This window comes from Copadichromis virginalis, linkage group LG16, assembly GCF_057382275.1.
Source record: "Copadichromis virginalis isolate Kocher_CV1m ecotype Utaka linkage group LG16, C_Virginalis_male_GT1.1, whole genome shotgun sequence".
Classification (NCBI taxonomy): domain Eukaryota; kingdom Metazoa; phylum Chordata; class Actinopteri; order Cichliformes; family Cichlidae; genus Copadichromis; species Copadichromis virginalis.
Window position 1 is genome coordinate 37,359,078 of NC_140633.1, and position 24,799 is coordinate 37,383,876.

The window sequence follows — 24,799 nt, forward strand, 5'->3', positions numbered from 1 at the left end:
AGCCATTCCTTTATCTTGAAGGCTTTGTTACATTAGTAGGAGACAAAAAACGTTGACGTATTGCATATACTAGATGAGGTGGATTTGGTTGGTTGATATGTATGTTTTTGTGTCTGTGTTTGGTTAAGTCTTCCAGAATTGCACATTTCTGAAACAGATGCTCGACTTTTAAATAGACTGCAAATATGGAAACATTAGAATAAAACACAGAAATTTTCTATAAATTACAAAGAAAGAAAAAATTATTCACTTTACTCAATTTTCATTTTTCAACAACATGAGCATTAGTGTAAGGAGAGAGTGGTTAGCCCTTCATCACTGTTCATCTTTTTAACTCGGTCTCTGTGGACAGTTCCAGCTATCAGACTGTCAGACAGTTACTACAATGTTTATATCAAACCACAGTACTGCTGTGTTATGTTTTCTGTGTTAAACAGTGTGCAAAAGTTTTGACCTAATTTTCTGGGAAAATTGGAAATGGGTGCAACAATAAATGGAGACAATGAATGCAAATACAGTCTCCCTGCTCTCTTCTGGCCGCCCCTCCCTGAGCCGGGTTCTGCCTGAGATGTGTTTCTGTTAAAAGGGAGTTTTTCTTCCAACTGTCTCAAGTGCTTGCTGATAGGGGATTGTTTGATTTTTGGGTGTTCTCTCTATTATTGTAGGGTGTTTATCTTAAAATATTAAGCACCTTGAGGTCAGTGGTGTAAATTGGAGCTATATAAATAAAATAAAATTGAATTGAATTGAATGGCAAAAAAACAGAGTTTTCAAGTCAATATTTGATATGACTACCTTTATTGTTCAAGAAATCCTAAATTCTCTTAAAGAAGCTTTTTGAAATTGCTTTAAATACTTTTCTTCAGACTTCTTGAAGGACATTCAAAGCTCTTCTTAAGCTGTTGACTGCCTTTTGTTCAGTTCAATAGTGGAAAAGAACACTTGTGCAATAAAATGTTGAGATCCAGACTCTTTAAGCAATCTGGATGCCTCGGTACTTGTTTTTATACACCTGTGGCCACTGAAGTGATTGGAACACCTGAATTTAATTATTATATTAGTTAAAACATCCAAGAAAAGTCTGCTATAGTCCACCATTCCTTTCTTTGTAAGTGAGCATATTCAGCAGGAGATTAAATAATTATCCCCTGAACTGGATATATCTGTGTATATATTATTTAGTCCTTTTGTGAGCAAAATGGAGTTTTGAATTTAACCCTCTCAGGCTCAAATTAAGTTTTTTGTTGCTAATGCACAACCAAGTCCTGCAGTGGTACTTCTGAGTAAAAAAAACTCATAAAATATGTATGTGGGGTAATCAGGTTGTTAGTTTTTAACTGTTGCAAATCGGCAACGTCTGCCTTGAGAGGGTTAAAAAGTTAAGTCATAGAAAATTTCACATAAACATAAGAGCTTGCAAACAAAGACTCTGCAGTTGATCACAGCAGACAGCATTCAAGCCATAAACGTTCTGTCTTTTAATGTCAATGAAATGTTTAATCCAATTAAAAGTAATGAAATCTTATCAAAGTTGAGGAAGGAAAAGGTGCGTCTTTCTATAGGAAACACATTTATCAGAAAACCGAGGCGTGCAAAATGAGTTTGACACCCTTAGTGTAGACTGTGCCAGGACTCTTGGGCAAAGGAATCTCGTTCATCAAAGCTGCTCTCTATCAACAAACTTCCTACTTTGGAAGCTCTATTGGACATTCTCTTGCCTTATGTTCTTATTTGTAGTAGTTAGCTTTTTGTGGTGGTTATGTACCTGCCAGTTCCGAGGGGCAAAGAATAGTCACAACTAGGGGTGGGTTTTTATAATCGATTCATCGATTAAAATCGATTCTGGCTTGGATAACGTAAAATCGATTCATTAAAATCCTGAATCGATTTTTTAATATAAATTTATTTTGTCCGAAATGCCAGAATCTCTGGTGACATCTCACAAAATTTCAAGAACCACCAAACAGTAAATGAGAGCAGGTACAGGGATTCTGCACATAGACTTAAACACACAGCGCGACCCGCGGATCAGAATCAGTTAGATGTCGCCTTCCTCACAGTCGGGGCTGAAAGCCGACAGCTCGCTGATCCGGGTCCGCGCTTTGTGTTCACGCCCTTTATGCGCTGATTCTAAAGCTGTTAGTTTGATCTCTCTCCAAACAATATTGACCGAACCAGCAGCAAAAGAAGATCCAAACGCTTCACATAAACATCGTCATGAATTCACTCTTTTACTGTTTTGCTTCCATTGCGATGCGCAGCTCTCTCTCTCTCCCTCTCTCCCCCCCCCTCTCTCTTGAACAGTTTCGCTTTCTTCATTATTCGCTTGCTTGTTACGCACAAGTCTACTGTTGTTTACAGGCTGTCGGCCGCTGTTTTTTTCCCTTTTACATTCTTCCGAAAAGAAAACCTAATTTCTGCTGTTCAATACTGAACAAATTTAAACTTTTTAAAATTATTCAAAATGCAAAATGCTTAGCCGTGTGTCTAATAAAACCGCTGTAACGTCAGAGGTAATGTTCATTAATTAATGGTTTTCTTTCGTTTTTGATGTACTGCAGAATATTTTTATAAAATCCCAGGCCAGGAAAACCTTCATGTTTTTCTGTGTTTTATCCTCAGCTACTTTGACACAAAGGCATCTGCTGTGATGCTCACACCTTGGATAAAGTCTTGCGAGTGTCAGCTTCCTTTTTATAGATACAAAAATATGTAAATGTTCTGATCTGAATTATACTTCTGACTGTCAAAATTTCCCAGATTTAAATCGAATCGAATCGAATTAAATCGAATCGTGGATCGAATCGATTTGGGACCTTGTGAATCGGAATTGAATCGATTCTAGAAATCAGTGACGATACCCAGCCCTAGTCACAACCAGGTGATTGTGAGTCATTACGAGTTATTGAGTGTTGAGAGATTTTTTTTAATTTTGTGAATTATGCTTAGTTGTAGCTTCATTAAAGAAGAGGAGTTTGTGAATTGGAGCCAACACAGAGAGAGAGAGATTGAAGCCATATGTTTAGAGGAATGTGGTGACATCCGGTTTTAAACAGACAGACTGGCGCTCCCCCTCTCTCTCTTCCCTTTTATGGAATGTCTGCATTTCTATACATACTACCTCCTTTGTCAACAGGCAAGCTAACGGTCTCTTTTTCCTAATATGGAAATGTTTTTGTATTCTGAACATGCCACTCCTACTTCCTTGAAGGATAAATAAAGAAAGCTCTGGATGCACTGGGCGGTCTTCCCTCTCACTCATATCTGCCCTGCACACGTTGCTGCGGGATGGATCTGGGCGATGAGGGGGGGTCGTCCATGTGTGCACATGTATTAAGATATCTTGAGTCTGAGTTCCTTTGCCTTCTACAATTTCTCTTCACATTGAGTCACTGAGTCATTATGAGACAGACAGCATTCATCTTTAACCATTTATCTCAAACCAGGTTCAAGATGAACTTATATGACAGACTTTAACATTTATGACCTCTTTCAAGGGAAACAGGCACAAAATCCAAACAGTTGATATTTTAGATCATTCACCTAATTGGTTGACAATTTGCATTAATAATGTTTTAATAATAATTTACCATATGGAAACTGAACTTGAATATCTTAAACAATCCAAAGGTTCAAGATGAAACGGTAAATTAAACAGATACAAAATTAAATGGAATAGTAGCACCACCCCTGATGGAGGATGCATATAAAGCAGTATTAAAGAGTAATATAATTACCCAATCTGATGCACTAAAGAAGGTTAAACAAGAGAATATTGAAATATTGAAAGATATCTGGAAACATTTTGACCCTTAGTTTGATCTCCCTCTCCCCTAGTATCCCGAGATACTTAAACTCCTCCACTTGGTGCAGTAACTTATCCCTGACCTAGAGTGTGCGCTCCACCTTTTCCCAGCTGAGCACCATGGCCTCAGATTTGGAGACGATTATTTTCACTCACGTTGCCTCCCATCCAGCTGTAAATCGTGCAAGCTTGAGGCCACCACCTGGTGAAGCCAACAAAATCACATCATCTGCAAAAAGCAGGAATGAGATTCTAAAACGACCTAAGTGTAAGCCGTCCTCCAGCTGGCTATACCTAGAAATTCATCAAAATTATGGACAGATTTTCAGATCTGGCTGGCTGTTCCTCTCAATCACTTTCATTGAAAACAAGAGCATCTTTTTTACCTGTGTCTAATTGGAAGATATTTATATATGTTTAAAGAAATTACTAAAAACATTGAACAGATGCTGTTCAGAAAAAAAAGTACAAACATATAAAAATTCCAGACTATGACATATTTTCCTTTAACAGTCATAAATTAGAGACAAAATGTAGGTAAGTCATTTTAAAGTATTGTATACTAAAGATTAAATTGTTGTGCTTTATTTTTTTCTGAGGGCTTGTTTATTTGAACAGCAGCAAATTTCCGTTTTCTTATAAAGCTAAAAATGATTCTTGATCTGATGTACACATGCATCAAAAACAGTGCAGGTAAAAATCAGGCTACAGACTGTTCTAAGAGCTGTTTCTTGAGGTTTTTATCTAATTCACTTGAATGTAATCAAATATTCAGGATACGCCTGGGCATCATGGAAGACAACAAACATGGTGGGATTGGGGGTTTTATCCACAACACTGTCGTACAGGTCAGTGGAGGCGGGGCCTTTCACTGGTGGTTCAATCATGCCTTGTTTTCCAACAGTGAAGTCACCAGTCAAAACTCGGCAGACGTATATAAACTTCTCCCCGTTCTGATTAGGCTTGGAGTAGGTATTGCTAGCAGAGTAACTTGCATTGACAGCAAAATATGTGCCATTGCCGTAGCATGTAGCTGAAAATAGAAGAGAGAGAAAAGAAGAGAAATCAATGAAAAAGATATAACATATTATCTGCCATTATGATTATTATTATGATTAATAATAATAATAGTAATGACTACTACTATTAATAATAATAATAGTAGGAGTCACAGCACTCCAAACTTAAATACTAAAACCCAATTTCAAAAAAGCGGGGGCAAAACATTTTTTTAAATAAAACAGAAAGGAATGATTTGCTAATCTCATAAACTAAGATTCTATTTACAATGCAACATACTGTGGAGACAGACATTCAAACTGAGTGTAATTCAGTTACTTCAGTCACTGCTCTCTCTCAACTCATGGCAGTCTAACACCTCATCAAACTTACTCCAGAATTCCTCTCTCTTCTGACATCACACCTATAAGACATACATACATTTAACATTACCCTGGTCTGACATCCTCTTCAACCTTATTCTGCCTTGATGATACTATTCACATACTCTTAATTCAAGATTGCACCTAATCTGTTTTCCTTCCTGTCTATACCATGGTAGAACAGGTTGAATCCATCTCCAGAGGTCCTGGCCTTGCTTCCCTTCCACCTCATCTCCTGCAGTAACAATGCATCTGTCCTCCTCCTATCTGTCATATCAAACAGCTCGCTCCCCTTTGCTGCTGCTTAACACGAATTGCACCTGTCCTCTTTATTGTCTTTGAGAAATCACCCTTACCCACACACTATCACACTTTCCACAATAGCCTCTCTCCAACAGCACCAGAGGTGGTTGGTGTTAACCCAGTCCCCAATGGATCTGGCATGGTAATCTCAATCTTTATGATCTGCATGTTTGATTTGGACAAGATTTTCCACAGGATGTCCTTCCTTACACAACCCTCGCCATTTATCCAGGCTTGGGTCTGTTACTAGGAGTACACTGCCTTGTGCCCCACTGTAGCTGGGTCTTGAATGAGAATTATATGTTGCTCTAAAACCTGTATATATCTTTCCGCATTAGTGATATCTTTCCAAATGTGGAAGCTGTTTATTCCAAAGACAGATTCTCTCAGTCTTTTGTTGATATTATGTACTGTAGATAATGAAGTATTCAAAGTATTCTCAAATTCACATTGATTAATATTTTTTTGAAAGTGTTCAACAGTTTGCTCACTGTTGAACCTAGGCCCGTTTTTCTGGGAAACTTTGCCTCTCTAAGATGGTATGTTTTATACCCTTTCATGTTACTGATCAGTTGTACTAATTAGTTGCAAAATGACCCTTTGGCTGTTGCTTTTTGGGACCACTTATTTTCCAGTCTCTTTGTGTCCCTAACTTTTTTGAGCTGTGTTGCTAAATTCAAAATGAGGTAATATTTTTTTTTATAAAAAGTCAAACATCTCAGTTTAAATATTTGATGTTTTCTGTTATGATCCACAAACATGGTCCACAAACATCTCACCATTCTTTCCTGCATAGCTCCTGTTGAAACCTCGCTTATTAATATTTGGCACATTTGTGTTGCAGGTACCATGGAAAAGGCGTCTCTCGTTATTCTGATGACCATTTCTCAACTCCAAGTCACGCTTCTTGATCTGTAGACACTTCCACAATCCAGGATTCTGGATACGCTCAATCTGAGAAGAAGAAAAGTGCTTTTTGTGTAGACTGATGTAAGTTTATTTTAACTACTTTTAGTCAAAATAAGTTAATCTGTTTTCCTTGAAAGAGACTTTTTTTTAAAAAGCTAAAAAATAATGTTTAATGCTAATTTCATAACAGTTTGACTGCATAAATCCCTGAACGTATGTACAAAAATACATTTTAAATACATTAAATACATTTTGAGTGAGAGATTCTTTTGTGGACATTTTATTACCCAAAAAACTTTTCTATGGAAGTAATTTTAAACAAATTTGATTAAAATCATTTTTGAAATAATCAGTCATTATCCATGCATCCACCAAAAACTTTCTGCTCTAGTGATCTGAGTGATAAATAAGAAATTAAAAGACCAAATTGTTAATGCTACCTTTGTAACATCAACAGTTTGATTGCATGATGCCTGGAACAGCTTCAGGATTTCATCATATTCTGATGTATTGGCCTGTATCGCAAAAACCTGACATGGGGTAGCTGGCATGAGTTCCCAGTGCCCCGGAATGCCATCATCTCTTTTCCTGCTTAGCATCTCAGTGTTGTCTTCAATTTTGATCGTCTGAAGTTTTTGGATCAGTTTCTTGGCTAATTTTACATCAGCCTGAGTGTCACCACAAATGTGGAAGCAAGTAGCATCAGTATTTCCACCCATAAACATTTCTGAAAAAAAAAAAAATCAAAAACATTAGAAATTAAGGTTCAACACCAACTGGAGACACTAGAACAGTCCTAGTAGGTTTTTCTTATACATATTTTTACCTTTGATTTTGCAAATGCCTCTCCAGGCCCCCTTTCGTTTTTCCTTGGGATTAGGATCAGTAGCTGCTCTCTGTTCCAGGCTGCTGTGGAAGTCTTTTAGCATAGGTTTGTAACAGCCGTTATGGTGTGGTGTCCCTTTAAGACACCCAAGTCGAGGGTTTATGGTGTCATCAGTGTGTGCCACTGCTCTCGCTCTCTCTCTCGCTCTGGGATTATGAGGACACGTGCCTTCACGCTCGTGCTTAACGAGGGACGGACTTATGTTTTCTTTTCCAGACCCTTTTTTTTGTTTTGTTTGCAACGCTTGGGTTGTATGAACGCTGGGCTTTCTGTTGTTGAGCCGCAGCCGTTCAGCCGGGCTTTTATATGGTTGCTGAAGAATGCGTATTAAAGAACCACCGTGGATTACTGATACCAGTGTGGGTGTGTATCCTTCCGCCTAGCCTGCTAGGTGTTTTGCCGCCTCTTCTCAACCACACAACACAACCCAACGTTACAGGTTTCTGGAAAATAACTATGCGGATTGTGGTCAGGGGACCGAAAGAGTTTTGGCTCAACACATCAATTACTGCATCCAACATGGCATCTGCCACCAGTCTTGCTTTTACATTACCTTGACCTAAAAAAAAACCCCATAATACTATAATTATAATTTGAAGAATTGATTTGTTAAAGGTACATGCTGAATATGTGTAGTCTCAAGGTTTGTCAGTAAGATTTCCAGGGCATCAAAGACTTTCTCTAAGTTGATGCAAGTTACACAGACAGAACTTTAGTAGTTACGTTGTCTGATAATCAGGTGTATACGCTAGCAAGTTTCATTTCTAAGAATAGACATAAGACTACAAAAACTACAGAAGTTTTTACAGTAGAAGTTGTTACAGAGTTTATATTAGCTAATCAGTTATCTTACTGAAACATAAATTTCATGTACACTGTTTTTGTTTGTTTTGTTTTTTTAATGGAAGTTTCCATAAATGGTAACATTCAATTCACAAATTCCAAAATTTAATGTGTGGTTAATAACAATGAAAAAAAAATGAAACACAGAAACATACCAATTCAAAAATGATGGGTTTCGCTTTATTTCCATAGTTTTTTTTTTGTTTTTTTTATTGTGTACCTAAGTCCCTTGCATACATAATGGGTCCCACTGTTAACTGGATGATCCAGATTCAAAAGTTCATCTCTGTCAAAAAATCTTTAGTCATTGTTACAGAAGCGTACCATCTTAGAACCTGCCTTTGGATATTTTACTTATTTTGCCATTGCACACCCTCATGCCCTCTACCTTAAAAGATACAAACAATTTGGTTTGGACTGCAATTTTTGTGAATCCAAGCAGACTGCAAAAAACTATCTGGCCAGGGAAATTTAGACTTTTTTTGTTTCACCATAAAGCTTAAGAGGTGTGTAGCCCTCATTTAGCAAAACAGAGCTTAGATTACGGTATTTTAAAGGCTACAGTATTGTGTGCCTATTAGTGTTTGAGGCATACTGAAGAAGAACAAATATCAAGCAGACTTATATGGAATTTCTGCATAAAAAGGGCTGAAGATCACAGAAATTCACCCACCATGGCTGCAACACATAGATCATGATCACAGAAGATTATAAATGAAAAGAATACAGAATTCTTTTTTTTATTTTGCTAACCAAACAATTGCATTGGAATAAAGTAATGTTTAAAATGAGTTGGAAAATTTAACTATTTTAATGAAATGAATGTAATTGTAACCCATGTGAAATACAGGGCTGCAAAATCCCTTTTTGTAATCTAAGGCTATAGCCTGTTATTGTCACAAGGGGGCGCTGTGATGCAGTCTTGTGTTCTGATGACCTTGCGTCTAGTGCGCAGGAAGTATTACCTCTCTCTTCCTGTGAGATTTTCCCTCTGATGGCGGTCAAGTACGTGTCGGAGCGCATGGAAAAAGTATCTTGGCCCCGAACTCTGACCACAAAGGTCTGTCAAGTTATTTGTGTCTGAAAATCCCGATTGTTTTTTTTGAACTACTAGAAGAATTCTGGAGAACCACTGACGGCGAGAACAGCCCAAATGAGATCCTGGATGATCGTGAAATGGTGTGGCCAGCCATGCGATCGGATTGTGGGATTTGCCTGAGAAACTGATTCAAGCAACCCTGGATTACAGATAAGCCCTATGCACTACTTTTCCTACCCGGATAATAGGGTTTGCACACTGACAATTCCCCTACAGTACACCTGTTTGGGTTTTCAACGACTTTAAAGGACAATTCAGACTGGACAATTCAAACGTCACAACAGGAACACTTTAATCTGTTTCATTCATTCCCAAGAGCTCTGATACTGTTCAGTATAAATCTTCCACTTAAATGTCTTTATTTTGTTTTGTTTTACATGTATTCACCTTTAAAATGCACTATTAGTGTGCAATTTGGGTTATTGTGTCGTATATGTGTATAAATGGTACTGAGGCAATAAAGGTCCCAGTTATTCACTTCCAAGCCAACTCCTTTTGTGAGTCTCCAAAACAAAACCTCCTCCTGAACCTAGAAAGATGTCTAGGGTCTCTATTTAAAGTGAGTGTGTACTGGTGCTGAGTAGAGGCGCTACATAATGTTTACCTTAATTTAGAAAGAAGTAGCTTTTACCCATCTTGGATAATGGTGCAATGAAAAATCCCAACAGGAAATGACTCAGGGAGCAAGCTGTGTGTGTCATGTGAGTGAGGTAGAAAGAAGATGACATGGCTGTTTATATTGAGTATACAAAAATCCTGCGCAAAAAGATCTAGCTGTTATTTCCTGCCTGAACCATCTCAACTGTTTCCTTTCAATGTGGAGGAGAACAAACCCTACTCTAAGCCCGACCCAGGTGGCTGAACTCCTCACCCTATCTCTAAGAGAGATAACAGTCACCATTCAGAGAAAGCTCATTTCTGCCACTTTCATCCGTGATCTTGTTCTTTTGGTCACAACCCTGAGCTTGTGACCATAGGTGACAGTAGGGATGTAGATAGACTGGTAAACACATCACCACCTCTTTTCATCACTGCAGCTACAGCCCCAATACATTTGTTGATCTCCCACAGAAATAGAACCACATTGTCTACAAAAAGCAGAGACAAGATTCTGAGACCACCCAAATGAAAGCCATCTGCTACTTGGTTACACCTAGAAATTTTGTCCATAAAAATCATTAACAGAATCAACGACAAAGGGCAGCCACATGGTGTAGACCAACATCCACCAGAAGCAAGTATAACCTAAACTCTTACAACGGTTGTATAGGGACCAAATAGCTCATAGTCAGACACCCCATACTTCAGAAGCACCTCCCACAGAATACTCAGAGGGACATGGTCAAAGTCTATTAAACCACATGTACACTGGTTGGATGAAGTCCCATGTACCCTCAAATTTCCTCAAGAGGGTAAAGAAATCATCCAATGTTCTGCAAACGGGACAAAAACCACATTCTATTCTATTCTAATCCAGAGGTACCGCTCCAGATTTCTATTCAACATTGTAGAGGCATGTTGACTAGTGGTGCAACGGATCAAAAATCTCACGGTTCGGATCGGATCACGGTTTTAAAGTCATGGATCGGATCAATTTTCGGATCAGCAAAAATAGAAAAAAAAGACAAAAATTCTACTCGCCGTTTACTTATTTAAGTATTTTTTGCCTATTAAAAAACATTCAACTGAAGACTCATTCCACGCACTTATATAAAACAAATTAAGGTGCAATATGGACATTATGGACCATGCTGGGCAGCCTCTGCATCCTCTACACATGGCTATAAACAACCAGAGGAGTCTGTTCAGTGACAGGTTGCTTCTCCCAAAGTCAAGGAGCAGCAGACTTAAAAAGTCCTTTGTCCCACACGGCAACAAACTGTTTAACTCCTCGCTGGAGGGGAAACAGGGACAGAGGAGAGGGGAACAAGTAGCTGTAGTGCCTTTTCACTGTGCAATAGTTTTTGTTAATATCCAACGGTGTAATAGACTCACAATACTTAAAATGTACCGTTCCCTTGTATTCTTATTCCTATTTATTCTATTTATCCCTTTTGTATTCTCTGTATTTATAAATGTGTATATGTGGTATATTTCTGCTCACATTTTTGCAACTTCTGTCGGTGCTGTGCTACTGGAAACTGAATTTCCCGGAGGAACCCACCCGAGGGATAAATAAAGTTTCATCTAATCTAATGTAATCTATAGGGTGAAGGATACAAAAAAAACAACAACAGCAATAGAATAATATTAAACACAAAGTGAACTCGTCTTCCTTCATTAAATAGGTTCTTTTAGATGTTAAGGAGGAATTGACTTAACCAGGCTGGCGGAGAATGAAGACAACCGGACACCTGCGGCAGATGGGGAATCAGTGAACTTTTATTGAGACAGAGACAACCTCTCAACACAGCTCACATCAGGAGATTCCCAATATTTGCTGTGAGGATGGGTATATATTCTCTAAAACTTACAGGAGGGGGTTGTGAGGAAAGTGCTGCATTAGCAGAAAAACAACTCCATAAAAGGAAATCGGCCTTGGGTGTTCTAGTCTCTTCGCTTGCAGATATCTTGCACCTGCAGGATGAGGCGATCGCTTCTTATCGCTCTCAAGGCCAAAGTCGTGAGCACATTTTTATTACACAGTTGCACAGTAACTTTAAAGCTGAACAATATTTAAAGCTGAATAATGTTTGATCAGATTATATTTTCTTCAAATCCCCCTTTTGACCCATCTTAAATGGGTCAACACACAAAAATAAGTAACATTAAAAGGAACACAGAGACGTGTCGAAGCCTGGCTCGAAAAACTCCTCGGGTCTTATCATTTGTCTTTATCTGTCATTGCAGATGAGGAGAAAAGAGTCCAGGCACCACCCTGCCCAGGGGTCGGCTGCAAGCAGTCTCGGTTCCCGACGAAAGCAGTAACAGCTGTCCTGCACACAAGGATACAACGAGTCAGTGCAACCAGGGTAGTGACACAAAATTAACAGTTCCTGTAACTCAGCAACCAAAAAGCATAAGTAATGATAAAAATTTGGAGAGTACAGAGTATACTATAATAATGAGAGATATAAACGTGAAAATGTGAAAAAATAAATCAACCGTAAAATAAACCCAGAACGGTAACTGCTAAGGACATTCAAAAGTGAATATGGTAAAACGTGAGGAAGGGGTGTGGAAAAAAAAAAACAATTTATATCCAGTGGTGGGAGTACACATTCGCTCAGGCTTAAGTCCGGAGACCCTGAGAACATCGCTTAACCCTCACAACCCGACCAGACACAGTTCAACCAGATATATCCTTCAAGAGGAAGTGGGTGAGGGAAACAATTAATAACAAGCCTAATACAAAACACCACAGAGAAACAACCATTCTAGAAGCATTTAAACAAGAGAAAGACGATAATGTTCGTCACCCTCACGATCAGAGTTTTCATCATCCGTTGGCGAGGAGGTGGTGGGCAAGACCCTAGGGGCTACATTTGTCAGATTGGGACTGTCAGAAGGGGGCGAAGCTTTTGAACTTGAAGGTGTCAGAAGTGTCGGGGGCCCTTCACAGATCAGGATTATGCCAATGGGAATGAGACCCAGGGCCAGGAAGCAAACAAAGACGCAACATCTTTGCCTGCCTGTCATTTCAGGGGGAAAGGGCCAAGACATGTTTACTTAGCTTGGATGTCTTCTAATAGAGGATGATGGGGCACAGAAAGGTGGTCCAGTTCCCCCCACCTCGCCAAGGGCGTGTTCTAGGAGTTAAAGAGCAACAAAAAGTATCAGTGACACAACTTTAAATGAGCTTTCAGCGGTTAAAACTATTGCAATGTAAAATGTAAATCTTAAAAACTCAAGCCAATATAAAAGCAAAGTCATAAAAGATGTTAAAAATAGAAAAATAAAAATGTTTAGTTCAGTATGAAGAACACCCCCTTTTGTAACCAGCCGGCTTGTAGGTTGAGTTTTGGCTCCCTCAAGTGGTTGGTGATGCTGTTGCAGCTCCTTCTGACAGGTCCTTCTGCACCTCTCTCAAGGTTCTTCCTGGTTCGGTGGCAGCAGCGCACTGTGTGTAATGAAACCAGGTGTCACCTTTCCCTTCGAGCCTGACAGCGTGGGAGGTCCGCTCTGTTATGCGGTAAGGGCCTGTCCAGCGAGGCTCAGCCCACTTTCTCTTTGTGACTTTCAGGAGGACGTAGTCCATTCCAGGTGTAGCCGCCTCTTTCAGCTCTTGCTGGTTTCTTTCAGCGACCTGTGAGGAATACTGGGCAACAAAACTGCGGAGCATGTTATAATATGTCCTCGGATCGAGGTCTGAATCAGCTTCATCCGACATTAACAGGCGAGAGGAGGGGCCAGGAAAAGGCCTGCCATGCTCCAACTCAAATGGAGTGTAACCAGAGGTTTGATTTACTGAGCATCTTATGGACATTAATGCAAGAGGCAATGCCTTAACCCAATCTAATTTGGTCTGTGCACAGATTTTAGCCAATTTAGTTTTTAGAGTTTGATTCATCCTTTCCACTTTCCCCTGGGATTGGGGGTGGTAAACTGAGCCAAACTTATGTTTCAAACCTAATGCGGCTTCAACCCTCTGCAGATCGTGGTTCCTGAAATGTGAACCATTGTCCGACCTTATGACCTCGGGAAACCCATGCTGTGGTATATAATGATTAATCAGACACTTCACCACAGTTCTACTGTTTTCACTTGCTGTCGGCCAGGCTTCTGGCCAACCTGAAAATGCATCCACAGCCACCAGCAGGTACCTGTAACTACCTACTCTGTCCACCATGTCTGTGTAATCAATGATTATTTCTTTCCCTGGGCAAAGTGGGATGGGGAAGTACCCTGCTATTGGCTTGAAGGCGGGCTTGATTCCAAATTGGTTGCACTCCTTACAGGTTTTAACCATGTATTTTGTCATGTCTTTTAGATAAGGGTGCCACCAGGCGGCTAAGTTCCTCATCATTTGTGCAGGTCCCACATGCCCCACTCCATGTGCCTCTTCCATTGCTGTCTGTCTGACCCCTGGCGGTAGAATGGGCCTTCCATCTGGGCCACGCCAAACATCTGTGTTTGTGGCCCCTCTTGTTACCCATAATGATTTTTCCTGGGGGCTGGCTTTGTCCTGTAACTCTCTGATTGTGGCTAGGCCTAGTTGTATGGGTGGTCTTTCTGGAGGGGGTGTGGCTTCTGGGTCCATTACCATAATCAGGGAGGGTAAGTAACCAGCTGTCTGCTTAGCTACTAAGTCGGCCTGTTTGTTACCTAATGCCACTAAGTCCAATCCGGCACTGTGTCCTTTGCATTTTACCACTGCCACCTTAACAGGTAACAACAGTGCTTCCGCTAATTCCCTCATTTCTATCTCATGTTTAATAGGCTTTCCGCTGGCTGTCAAAAAACCAGCTCTTAGCCACTGCTTGAGCTCCACATGCACTGCTCCCACAGCATAAGCTGAATCACTGTATATATTCACTTTCTGTCCCTTTCCCATCCTTAAGGCTTCAATCACCGCTCTCAGTTCAGCTCTCTGTGCAGACTGTTGTCCTGTCAACTGCTCTGCTTTCACTGTTTTCCATCTCATGTCTGTCTGTTCCACTATTGCCCATGCAGCCTTCAACATTCCACTTTCAGTTCTGAAACAACATCCATCTGTGAACCAATCTTTTTCTGCATCCATTAGAGGTTCTGCCTGCAAATCTGGCCTGATTTTCTCCTGTACCTGCACAACCTCTTCACACATATGTGGTTCCCCTGATCCCATGTGATCAGCCATGTTTATGCCTTCATGTGAGTAGGTGATGTGTGGTGCTTCCAAAATGGTACTGAGGCGTCTCTGCCTGAGTGAAGTGAGTGTGAAGGCCTGTGAGGAGACGTAGGCCACCACACTGTGTGATGTCAAAATTTTTAGTGGGTGGTTCATCACTATGTGTGCTGTTTTCTGAATGATTTTTGCAAGTCCAGAAACGTGTTGTGTGCACGGTGGGTGGCGTTTTTCAGTGTTGTCAAGCATTACGCTTACATATGTCAACACTTTTCTCTCTCCCCCTTTTTTCTGGAACAGGATACCATTGATATGGGTTCCAGTTCCAGAAACATCAAGATGAAAAGGCAAAGCATAATCTGGCACAGCAAGGTCAGAGGCGACAGAAAGCTGTTGTTTTAACTTTATAAACGCCTGTTCTGTTTCTGTAGTCCATGAGAGGGGAGCAGAGAGGTTTCTCATGCCTTGTTCATTTACCAAAACGCGCAAAGGGGAAGTAAGGCCAACATAGTCTGGGACATAGGTCCTGCTGTAACCAGTCAGGCCCAAAAATGACAACATGTCTTTTACAGTTAGAGGTTTTGGATGGTGCAAAATGGAGTTCCTGTGTTCTGGGGACAAGGAAATACCGGACTGTGAGACCATGCGGCCTAGAAAAGAAACCTGTTTTCTTGCAATCTGTAGTTTGTTTTTGCTCACTTTAAAACCTGTGTTGGCCAGGTGGTGAAGTACCACTCTGGTGGCCTCCAAACAGATGTCAGCCGTGGGGGCAGACAGCAAAAGGTCATCCACATATTGTATTAACATACAGTCAGATGGTAGTGGGCTGGTTTGTAAAAGTTCTTTCAAACACTGATTAAACAGTCCTGGGGAGAGGGCAAATCCCTGTGGTAAGCGAGTGTAACGCCATTGTCGGCCTCTAAATGTAAATGAGAAAATGTCACGCAGTGACTCACGAAGTGGGAGGCAGAAAAAGGCATTAGCCAAGTCAATGCAGGTGAACCAGGCATGAGATGGTGGGAGGTTGGTCAAGGCAACATAAGGATTAGGCACAGGCAAAGTAGGAGTGCCAAGTAAGGCATTAATCCTTCTCAAATCATGTGCCATTCTGAACTTCCCCGTGCCTTTTTTCTCAACGGGTAGGATGGGCGTGTTCCACTTAGAGCAGGAGGGCTCCAAGACACCGGCAGTGACCAAACCAGAAATTGTTTCTGCAATCCCAGCCTCAGCCTCCGGTCTGTGTGGGTACTGAGGCTGCCACAAAGGGGTAGCAGATGACAGTTGAAAAGAGACTGGCTCCACATCAACTAAACCTACATCTGTGGGTCCAAGGGACCACAAACAATCTGGAAGAGAGTCGAGTAAAGGCGCAGCATCACAGTGGTCTGTGTGTTCTCTTCCATGTGACCCGCTGACCACTCCATGTTGCAGTGTTGAGGAATTAAAGCAATCATTTAAAATTTGGTATGTCTTGGTAGATGGAGAAAACAAAACCTGTGGGAGTTTTGTAGGTGTCCAGTCAGTGGCCGCAAGGGAACGTTTAACCATTCCACCCAGCTCCTTAGCCTGGTGTCCAGGATGTAAGGCCAGTGACACATGGGGAGCTGCCTCATCAGACATCATGTACCACTGTAATTGATCTGTTGTAAAAGTAACCGCTGCTGCCACTCCCTCCGGTGCCGCAAAAATGCACGACATGTTCAGAGACCAAGCCCGCCCCTCACACTGCTTTTGGAACATGTGCTGGCACCAGGTGGTGTCATGCCTGTCATAAAACAGTGTAACATGAGGTGGGTCAGGGGGAGGAGTTGAGGCAGAATAGGGAGGTGGCTGAGACCTATTTTTCTTCATGTGTGGTTTTGCAGTTTCCCATAAACACACCCAGTGATTAAATTTAGCTTTGCGGCCTGCGTGCTTATCTGCTTCCTTTCTGTGTCTCACCCTGCTCATCACACCTGCACCTGCTGCTGCTGAGTTGGCTTCTTCCTCTTTCTCTTTTGCCTGCATAGCCTTATTCTGCCAAATTATTCCCCAGTTACCACTACTCCCCTCGTCCTTTCCCTTTTCTTTCATTAACCTTTCAGCTGTTTTCCTCAATGACTCTTTCTGCTTTTTTGCTTCTTTAGGCTGGTGTGTGGAGTTGATGACTGTCTCAACACATGTTAATTGTTCTCCCAATGTGCTAAGAATAACACCGGGACCCCAACCATCATCATTAGTTTCTCGATCTAATTCTACATCCATTTTACTGTCAATGGAGGAGTGTTCTTTTATTGATTTTTAAAGGAGAATTTGGGCCAGCTGGGTTTCTGCCTCTGTTAGGCACTAACAGCTGGGGCGCTGCTTTAAAGGTGAGTCAGCACTGAAATATCCCTTCAGGTGTTACCAAGCTTCTACCAAACCGGAGTCTGGCGGGTAACCTTGCCTAGAGCTTCCTGATAGGGGTGCTAGTTGGTTGTCACCTTGTTCACACGTCTCATTCACACTTCATACATTACCTGCAGTCACTCATTACCCTCCTTATGTATGTAATAAATGTGTAAAAAAAAAATTCTATGTGTGGTGTATTATTTTAACCAAAAGAGGAACCTAGTTCCTTTAATTGTGTAATCTGTGAACAACGGAGAACCAAACTGTCCTGCCCAGTGTTCCACAGCAAGCATTCAGCGTGTATTTATGTGTGTCCAATATCAAACAGAACATCAAAACATTTAAAACACTAAAATCATCGGGGTTTTAAGAAGAGATCCGTTTTCTCCTATTGATCAAAGGGACCCCTCCTTTGGACTCCAACCAGTACTTCTCCTTTTTAAGTTTTAGAGGATCTTTTCTAATAAAGTCCTCTGGGCCTTCCTAACCCTTCTGTAGTTTAGAGAATATTACTAAAAAATATTCTCAAGGCCTTTAACCTTTTAATTTGTTTAGAAAGGCGTTACTAATAAACCCTTTCAAGGTCCCAGACCTGCACTGAGGTATTTATCCGACACCGGAGAGCAACCCGTCGGCTGCAACCGTGGTCAGACCTCAGTTCACTCTTATCTTTATTCACTTATTCACTTATCTCTTATTCACTTATTTCTTATTCACTTGTCTGATTCTCAACAAGCCTTAAGTAAGCCAGACAATTTTGGTTATGAATTACTAGGAGTTTGGACACTAAGTATTTTTATAATGTTCAATATAGCAGAAATAAAAGGTCTGCTTACCTTGTTTTTGTGTGCACACAGCTTTTGTCCAAACTCCGTTCACTCAGACCACGGCCGATGTCCTCCCATCCGTTCCAGTTGACCTGGAGCGGATCCTGTTCGTGACGCCAATTGAAGGATACAAAAAAAACAACAACAGCAATAGAATAATATTAAACACAAAGTGAACTCGTCTTCCTTCATTAAATAGGTTCTTTTAGATGTTAAGGAGGAATTGACTTAACCAGGCTGGCGGAGAATGAAGACAACCGGACACCTGCGGCAGATGGGGAATCAGTGAACTTTTATTGAGACAGAGACAACCTCTCAACACAGCTCACATCAGGAGATTCCCAATATTTGCTGTGAGGATGGGTATATATTCTCTAAAACTTACAGGAGGGGGTTGTGAGGAAAGTGCTGCATTAGCAGAAAAACAACTCCATAAAAGGAAATCGGCCTTGGGTGTTCTAGTCTCTTCGCTTGCAGATATCTTGCACCTGCAGGATGAGGCGATCGCTTCTTATCGCTCTCAAGGCCAAAATCGTGAGCACATTTTTATTACACAGTTGCACAGTAACTTTAAAGCTGAACAATATTTAAAGCTGAATAATGTTTGATCAGATTATATTTTCTTCAAGGGCAGTGCAGGGCTTTGTATCTACCACTCCGCTGTGACGGTCACGTGGCTTTCCGTTGCCCAGGAGCTCCACCCATTTGTAGTTTGAGCAACAGAAGATGCCTGGGACAGTTCAGCCATAACTTTAAACTTCTCCTGCTCATACATGCTTGGAACGATGTCACTGAAGTGGACGCGCAACAAGAAATCATAGCGTGGCTCAAGCACGTTCATCACAGTTTAAACCCCTTGTTTTGCACAACAGACGACGGTCTCCCGTCTGCAGCTAAACACCCCATTAGCTTTAGTAATAGCTTTAGCCCGGTCGGACTGGGCAGCAAAGGGCTGCTTAAATGCTGCAAACTCCTCGGCTCCGTTACTTGGACCGCTAGCGCTGGCCATAACTACCACTTGACAGACTGACCGTGCGCACCATGCACATACTTTCTTTTTTCTTTTTCAATTCTTCGGATCACGTGCGTACCGAACCGTGGAGTGGGATCGGTTCAGATTTTGGATCAACCGTGATCCGTTGCACCACTAATGTTAACCAAGGCAGCCCTAAAGCATCCTTCAGGAATTTTGGGTAAACCTCATCCACCCCAGGGGCCCTGCTACCGAGGAGTTGTTTAACTGGCTTAGTGACCTCACCCTCAGTGATGGGTTAGTCATTCCCTTATCCCCCACTCTGCCACCTCTATGAAAGATGTGTCAGTGGGATCCTGAGTTGCCAGAACTGTTTTGAGGTAGTCCGAAGTGCTTTTTCATCTGCTCTAGGCATTCCAAGATCCATGTGTGAGGCCATGAGTTGTAGGTTTTCTTGTACTTAATTCAGGCAGTGCACAGACTGGTCACTCTGGTCTTACAGTTTTGAGTTACTGTCAGTGAAAAGTTTGCTTCATGTGTAAACATACTATTTGTAAACAACTATACTTTCTGCTGACAATAGTTTTTCAGTTCAGAAGTTCCTTCAGCTACATATGATGTTGGTGTTTAAAGCTTTGACAGTAAGTAAAGATCCGGCTTAGACTGTGTGCAAATTTGACATAAAGTTAACTAGTGCAAATTCATGCATTAATATTTATAGAGTAATTGTTTTAATCGCTATTGTGCAGAGAATTGATTGGTCAGTAGAAGGTGATTTCATGTCTATTGATCCACAATCCAAAACATAACCTGTTTCATAATACACGTTTCTGGTTTGGGCTTAACGTAACTATGGTATGTAGATTTTCCATATCATGAACTTCTGACATACATGAACAAATCTCACCTGTGCCAATTGCAGGAAATGATACAGAGGTGTAGGAGCTTTTCACACACATCTGAAGTGCATCTTTCACAATCTTGTTGATTTTTACTGGGTCAGAATCTCCAACCACGTGAAGGATCTTCTTACACTTTAGGTTACCTGGCTGAGTCATTATCATGCCTGGATTGGACTTGGCACCTAAATGTGGAGATAGTGGATCTTTATGTCTTTTACCCTTAATGACCATAAGAATGCTTCATTAGGCCATATTTCCTTTATTGGCAATCTTAGAGTATGATTACAAAATTGGGCTTCATATTAAGTCAGCTTCATTTTTATTGTTGAAAAAACAAACTGTTATAGGTGGAGTCTACTCTGAGGTACAATGTTAGAAAATCTAAAAGTGATTTCTTACCAACATTGTGACATTCCTCTTCAACAGCCTCACCAGCTGCATCTAGAATAGCTTTAGAGACTCCTGGATGAGGTTAAAAAAAAATTAGGTGGATTCATCTTTTCTATAATTTCATACTTAATTTAAAAAGATGCTTAATTCTTCTATGTCCACTGTGCAATAGTGAGGAGAGAATACATATAACTATAATTATTTTTCAAAACTGTAATATTCCACTTTTTTCTATGATTTACCTGACTTAAGGGAAAAGCTTTCATTGGAAGAGTTGACAATGATATCTGTTGTCTCCCTGGTTATGTCTCCTGTGACTACCTGTATAGTCACATTTCCCATTTTAGTCTCATGCATATCTGAGGTTGAGGTGAGCTTAGAGAAGGGGCGTCCTGGCGTGAACAGTTGAAAAAACATGAACAACTAAAGCCAACAAATTAAATTAATGGATAAATAAATAAATACACTTTTCACTTCGAAACACTTCAATTTAATGTTGGTAAAACTATTAGTTAGCTGAGTAGCAAAAAGACTATTCATTATAAGGTTTTTGAAAATATGCAATTTGTGATAAAAAATTAAAAACAAACAATGTTATGTGCCTTCAGTTTTTGTAGAACTTGAATCACCTGAGGCATTGGGAAACTTCTTAAATTCATCAGTGAAAGCCTGCAAAAACAAAACAATCTACTTCAACTGAAAAAAACACTAATATTTAAACCAAAACAGAAGTTAAACAATGCAATATACCCAGCAGCAACCCGTAGAGTTTAAAAACAAAGTTCACAAAGAAGAGCCATTCAATTTCCTAAAAGGCCACTTAAGGCCAGCTGTAGAGTTCATTTCCGTGTTGTGAGTCTCTCTCCAAAGACTCTACGTCAAAATGAATTTTGCAATAGATCCAAGCACGTTAATAGCCGGGTTAAAAATTTATCTAAATTGCTATTTAATCAGATGCCTCCCATGTTCTTGATTAGAATTCACGTTTAAGGCATGTAAGCAATGTCTTCACTTTATGAATGTAGTATTTTTTTAATTCGCAGTCTACACTGAGACTTTATTAGGTACATTCCACTACATCCTAAAGTTGCTCCATTGGATTTTATATGGTGACTGTGAGGGCTACTTGAGTACAGTGAACTCATTGTCATGTTCAAGAAACATGTTCGAGAGGACTTGACATGGTGTACTGTTGACATGTTTCACTGTCGCTCACCAAGTGAAGCTTTGTTGGGGCGAGAGTCACAATGGAGATTAGCCAGGCCAGCTTCACGGACAGTGTTTCTGTCCAGTGTCTGTTTGTTAACAGGATGGTGCCATCAGGGAGGTCATTGGTGCAGTGAGCAAGGGACTCACATTGTGGGCCACAGCTGGGTTGTGGTGCAATGAGCTCAATGTGTCTGTGAAGGTTCTCAGTCATCCAGGTCATCGTAGTCAAAGGAGCTTGCAAAGAAAAGCGTCTGGACTTCTTTAAGTTGCTTGAAGACGTTTCACCTCTCATCCGAGAAGCTTCTTCAGTTCTGAAGAAGCTAGTGGGAGTAACCCCCCACAGAGGGACAAAAGGACCCCCTGATGATCCTCTAATCGCCTGAGCCAAGGTGTGAAACTGGGTGTGGGTCCCAGTCAGCCAGAGTTTCGGGTGTGTTCATTGTGAAACCTGGCCCCACCTTATCATGCGAATTCCTGAGGTCAGATGGCCCAGGATGTGAGTGGGCGTTAAGGCGTCTGGGAAGGGATCTCAAAACTGGATTATAGATGGCAGAGAGTTGGTGCCGCCTCTGTTCAAAGATGGTCGCTCACAGTGGACATAGATGGCTTCTTTCAATCCTCTTTCAAACCATCTGTCCTCTCTGTCCAAAATGTGAACATTGGCATCCTCGAAAGAGGATGAGCTCAATGGAGAAACAAGGCAGAGAGAAGAGATTCCTTGTTCCTGGGACTAGACTGATGCGGTTTCACCGTCAGAAGAGGAATTGTTTCTGTCTCTCTTAAAATATAATGAACATTCTTCTTGGGTTTAGTATAATTTTATTGAAGGTTTGTTTTGGATTTTAGTTTAAACAGAACTTTTTTTTTATTGTGTATATTGTGTTTACTTATTCCTGGTTTCCTTCTCTGAAAATAAACCTCGTGGTGTGACATTTAGGCCCACCAGCGTTAGGGTCTACACTTCCTTGGTATTAAGGGGCCCAGAGAAGAAAATATCCCCCAGTATCATTACACCATCAGCAGCTGCCCTGAAGCGATGATAAAAGGCAGGATGGATTCATATTTTCATGTTTCAGAAACTGCAAATTTAGTGGGATTTTTCTACATACTCATCTCTCAGTTTTACAAATAGTTGTCAGAAAAAGAGAAAATATCCTGTGAGGTTCCAGTATTATCCAGCATTCCCTGTTGAAAATACCTTTAATGTCAGAGGTCAGAGAACACTTGCAAGACTACTTTGAGCTGATAGGAAGGCAACAGTATTTCAACCACTCATTGCAATCAAGTTATGCAGAAAAATATCTATGAAAGCACAACACATCTGAACTTGAAGTAGATGAGTTACAGAAGACCACAGTGGGGACCACATCTGTCAGCTAAGAACAGGAAACTGAGACTACAATTCACACAGGCTCACCAGCCCTGGAGAATAGAAAACTGGAAAAACATTGTACCATTGGCCTCCACAGTTACTGGATCTCAATCCAGTAGAGCACTCTTGGGATGTACTTGAAAGAGAAATTTGGATACAAGCAGCTAATAAATCTGCAGCACCTGTGTGATGCTATCATGTCAATATGTAGCAGACTCTGGAACTTGTCCAAGAATCTATGCAATGAAGCTTTGGCATATTATGAAATCTCAGTCTAAAAATATTGAATCAAAACTGACATTAAAGAGGCCTTGGCACAATCCTGTGTTTTAGATATGTAATATAGCATGTGACATCACCACAAGAAGTAGCACTATGAATAAGTCAGCAGGGAAGCAGCATTGCTAAGAAACGAAGACATAATTATATGGAAACTCCAACTTCCAAACTAATACTATTAACAGGGTCCAGTATTGTGCTACAGACAACAAAACGTAGGTACTGTTTCATCATAGAAGACTGTATGTACGGAACCTTTAAGCTGATCTTTAGTCATGCTAAATGAAGGATATGTGGAATGAAATTCTAATTTCCTTTCCTTTTTGTCAAACTTAATATAGTTCTATAACAACAGCTAACCAGTGAGTAAAAGTCAAAGTATAAAGCAAATAAAAATTTAACAAATCTCTCCAGCGTATCCAGCCCGTTCTCACTCCCGAGTCGTAACATGTCGACGTTTTGTCAGGTCCCGCGGCGTTCCTGAGGAACGCGAAAGGAGACCTTCGGCGTTCTTATGGTACGCGGCGGGTTATGGCTGGAATCCAGTGCAATGACGCTCCCGCGGTAATAGACGTTCCAGCCCTGTATTCCAGCCCTAAACCTAACCTTATCCCTAGCCCTGACCATAACCTTATTCCTGACCTTAACCAGGACTTTAATGATGTTAAATAGCGTGTTTCTAAGCGATTTGAAGAAAAAGAGCGAACATGTGTAGATTCAGTCCAGACGGTTCTCATATTTCCTTTTTTTTCCGAGGTCGTCATTTAGGAACGTGGTGGGTAGCCGAAAACGTAATATGGTGACGATTTGTCACCTAGCGTAAAATGTTACGCTTTGGGAGTGAGAACGTGTTGGCGTATCCTAGGTCTGCCCCGAGGCCTCTTCATGGTGGGACATGCACCTCACCCAGGAGGTGCATGGCTCTACTCTGAGCCCCTCCCAAATGTCCAAACTCCTCACACTAGCTCCAAGAGAAAGGACAGCCACCCTTCAGAGAAAGCTCCTTTTCACCAATTGTATCAGCAATGTCATTCTTTCAGTCACTACCCAAAGCTTGTGACCATAAGTGAGGGTATGGATGTTGATCGATTGGTAAACACATCACCACCTCTTTTCATCACTGCCCTGGAAGACCACCTTAAGAAGCCAACAGAACCACATCATCAGCACAAAGCAGAGACAGGATTTCTGAGACCGCCCAAGTGGAAGCCTTCTGCTACTTGGCTACACTTATAAATTCTGTCCATAAAAAGTATGAACAGAATTGGTGACAAAGGGCAGCCGTGGCCCACCGGGAACAAATCTGACTCATACCGGCTATGTGGACTAAGCTCTTGCAATGGTTCAATAAGGATCAAATGGCCGATACTCTAGAAGCACCTCCCATGGAATACTCAGATGGACACAGTCAAATGCCTTCTTCAAGGGGCGACCGTGGCTCAAGGGGTTGGGAATCGCATCTGTAACCGGAAGGTCGCCGGTTCGA

At 41.0% G+C, this 24,799-nt stretch overlaps 1 protein-coding gene and 1 long non-coding RNA gene across 2 annotated transcripts in view; both read right to left on the bottom strand.

Moving 5' to 3' along the window:
* Positions 1–3,473: 3,473 nt before the first annotated feature.
* Positions 3,474–24,799, bottom strand: part of LOC146691302 (protein mono-ADP-ribosyltransferase PARP14-like) — a 38,203-nt gene continuing 16,877 nt past the window's right edge. The window contains exons 5-13 of the mRNA XM_085435109.1: positions 21,056–21,122; positions 20,696–20,845; positions 20,463–20,525; positions 20,069–20,245; positions 7,641–7,844; positions 7,226–7,360; positions 6,840–7,126; positions 6,270–6,444; positions 3,474–4,838 (exon numbers count right to left, since the gene is read on the bottom strand). Coding sequence (XP_085291235.1) covers positions 4,555–4,838; positions 6,270–6,444; positions 6,840–7,126; positions 7,226–7,360; positions 7,641–7,844; positions 20,069–20,245; positions 20,463–20,525; positions 20,696–20,845; positions 21,056–21,122 — 1,542 coding nt within the window. The 3' untranslated portion in view covers positions 3,474–4,554. The remainder of the gene's footprint in view (positions 4,839–6,269; positions 6,445–6,839; positions 7,127–7,225; positions 7,361–7,640; positions 7,845–20,068; positions 20,246–20,462; positions 20,526–20,695; positions 20,846–21,055; positions 21,123–24,799) is intronic.
* Positions 17,818–18,809, bottom strand: LOC146691303 (uncharacterized). Its single transcript, XR_014915570.1, has 2 exons — positions 18,422–18,809; positions 17,818–18,292 (listed from the first exon to the last, which is right to left on the bottom strand). It is a non-coding gene; the product is annotated as an uncharacterized LOC146691303 (long non-coding RNA).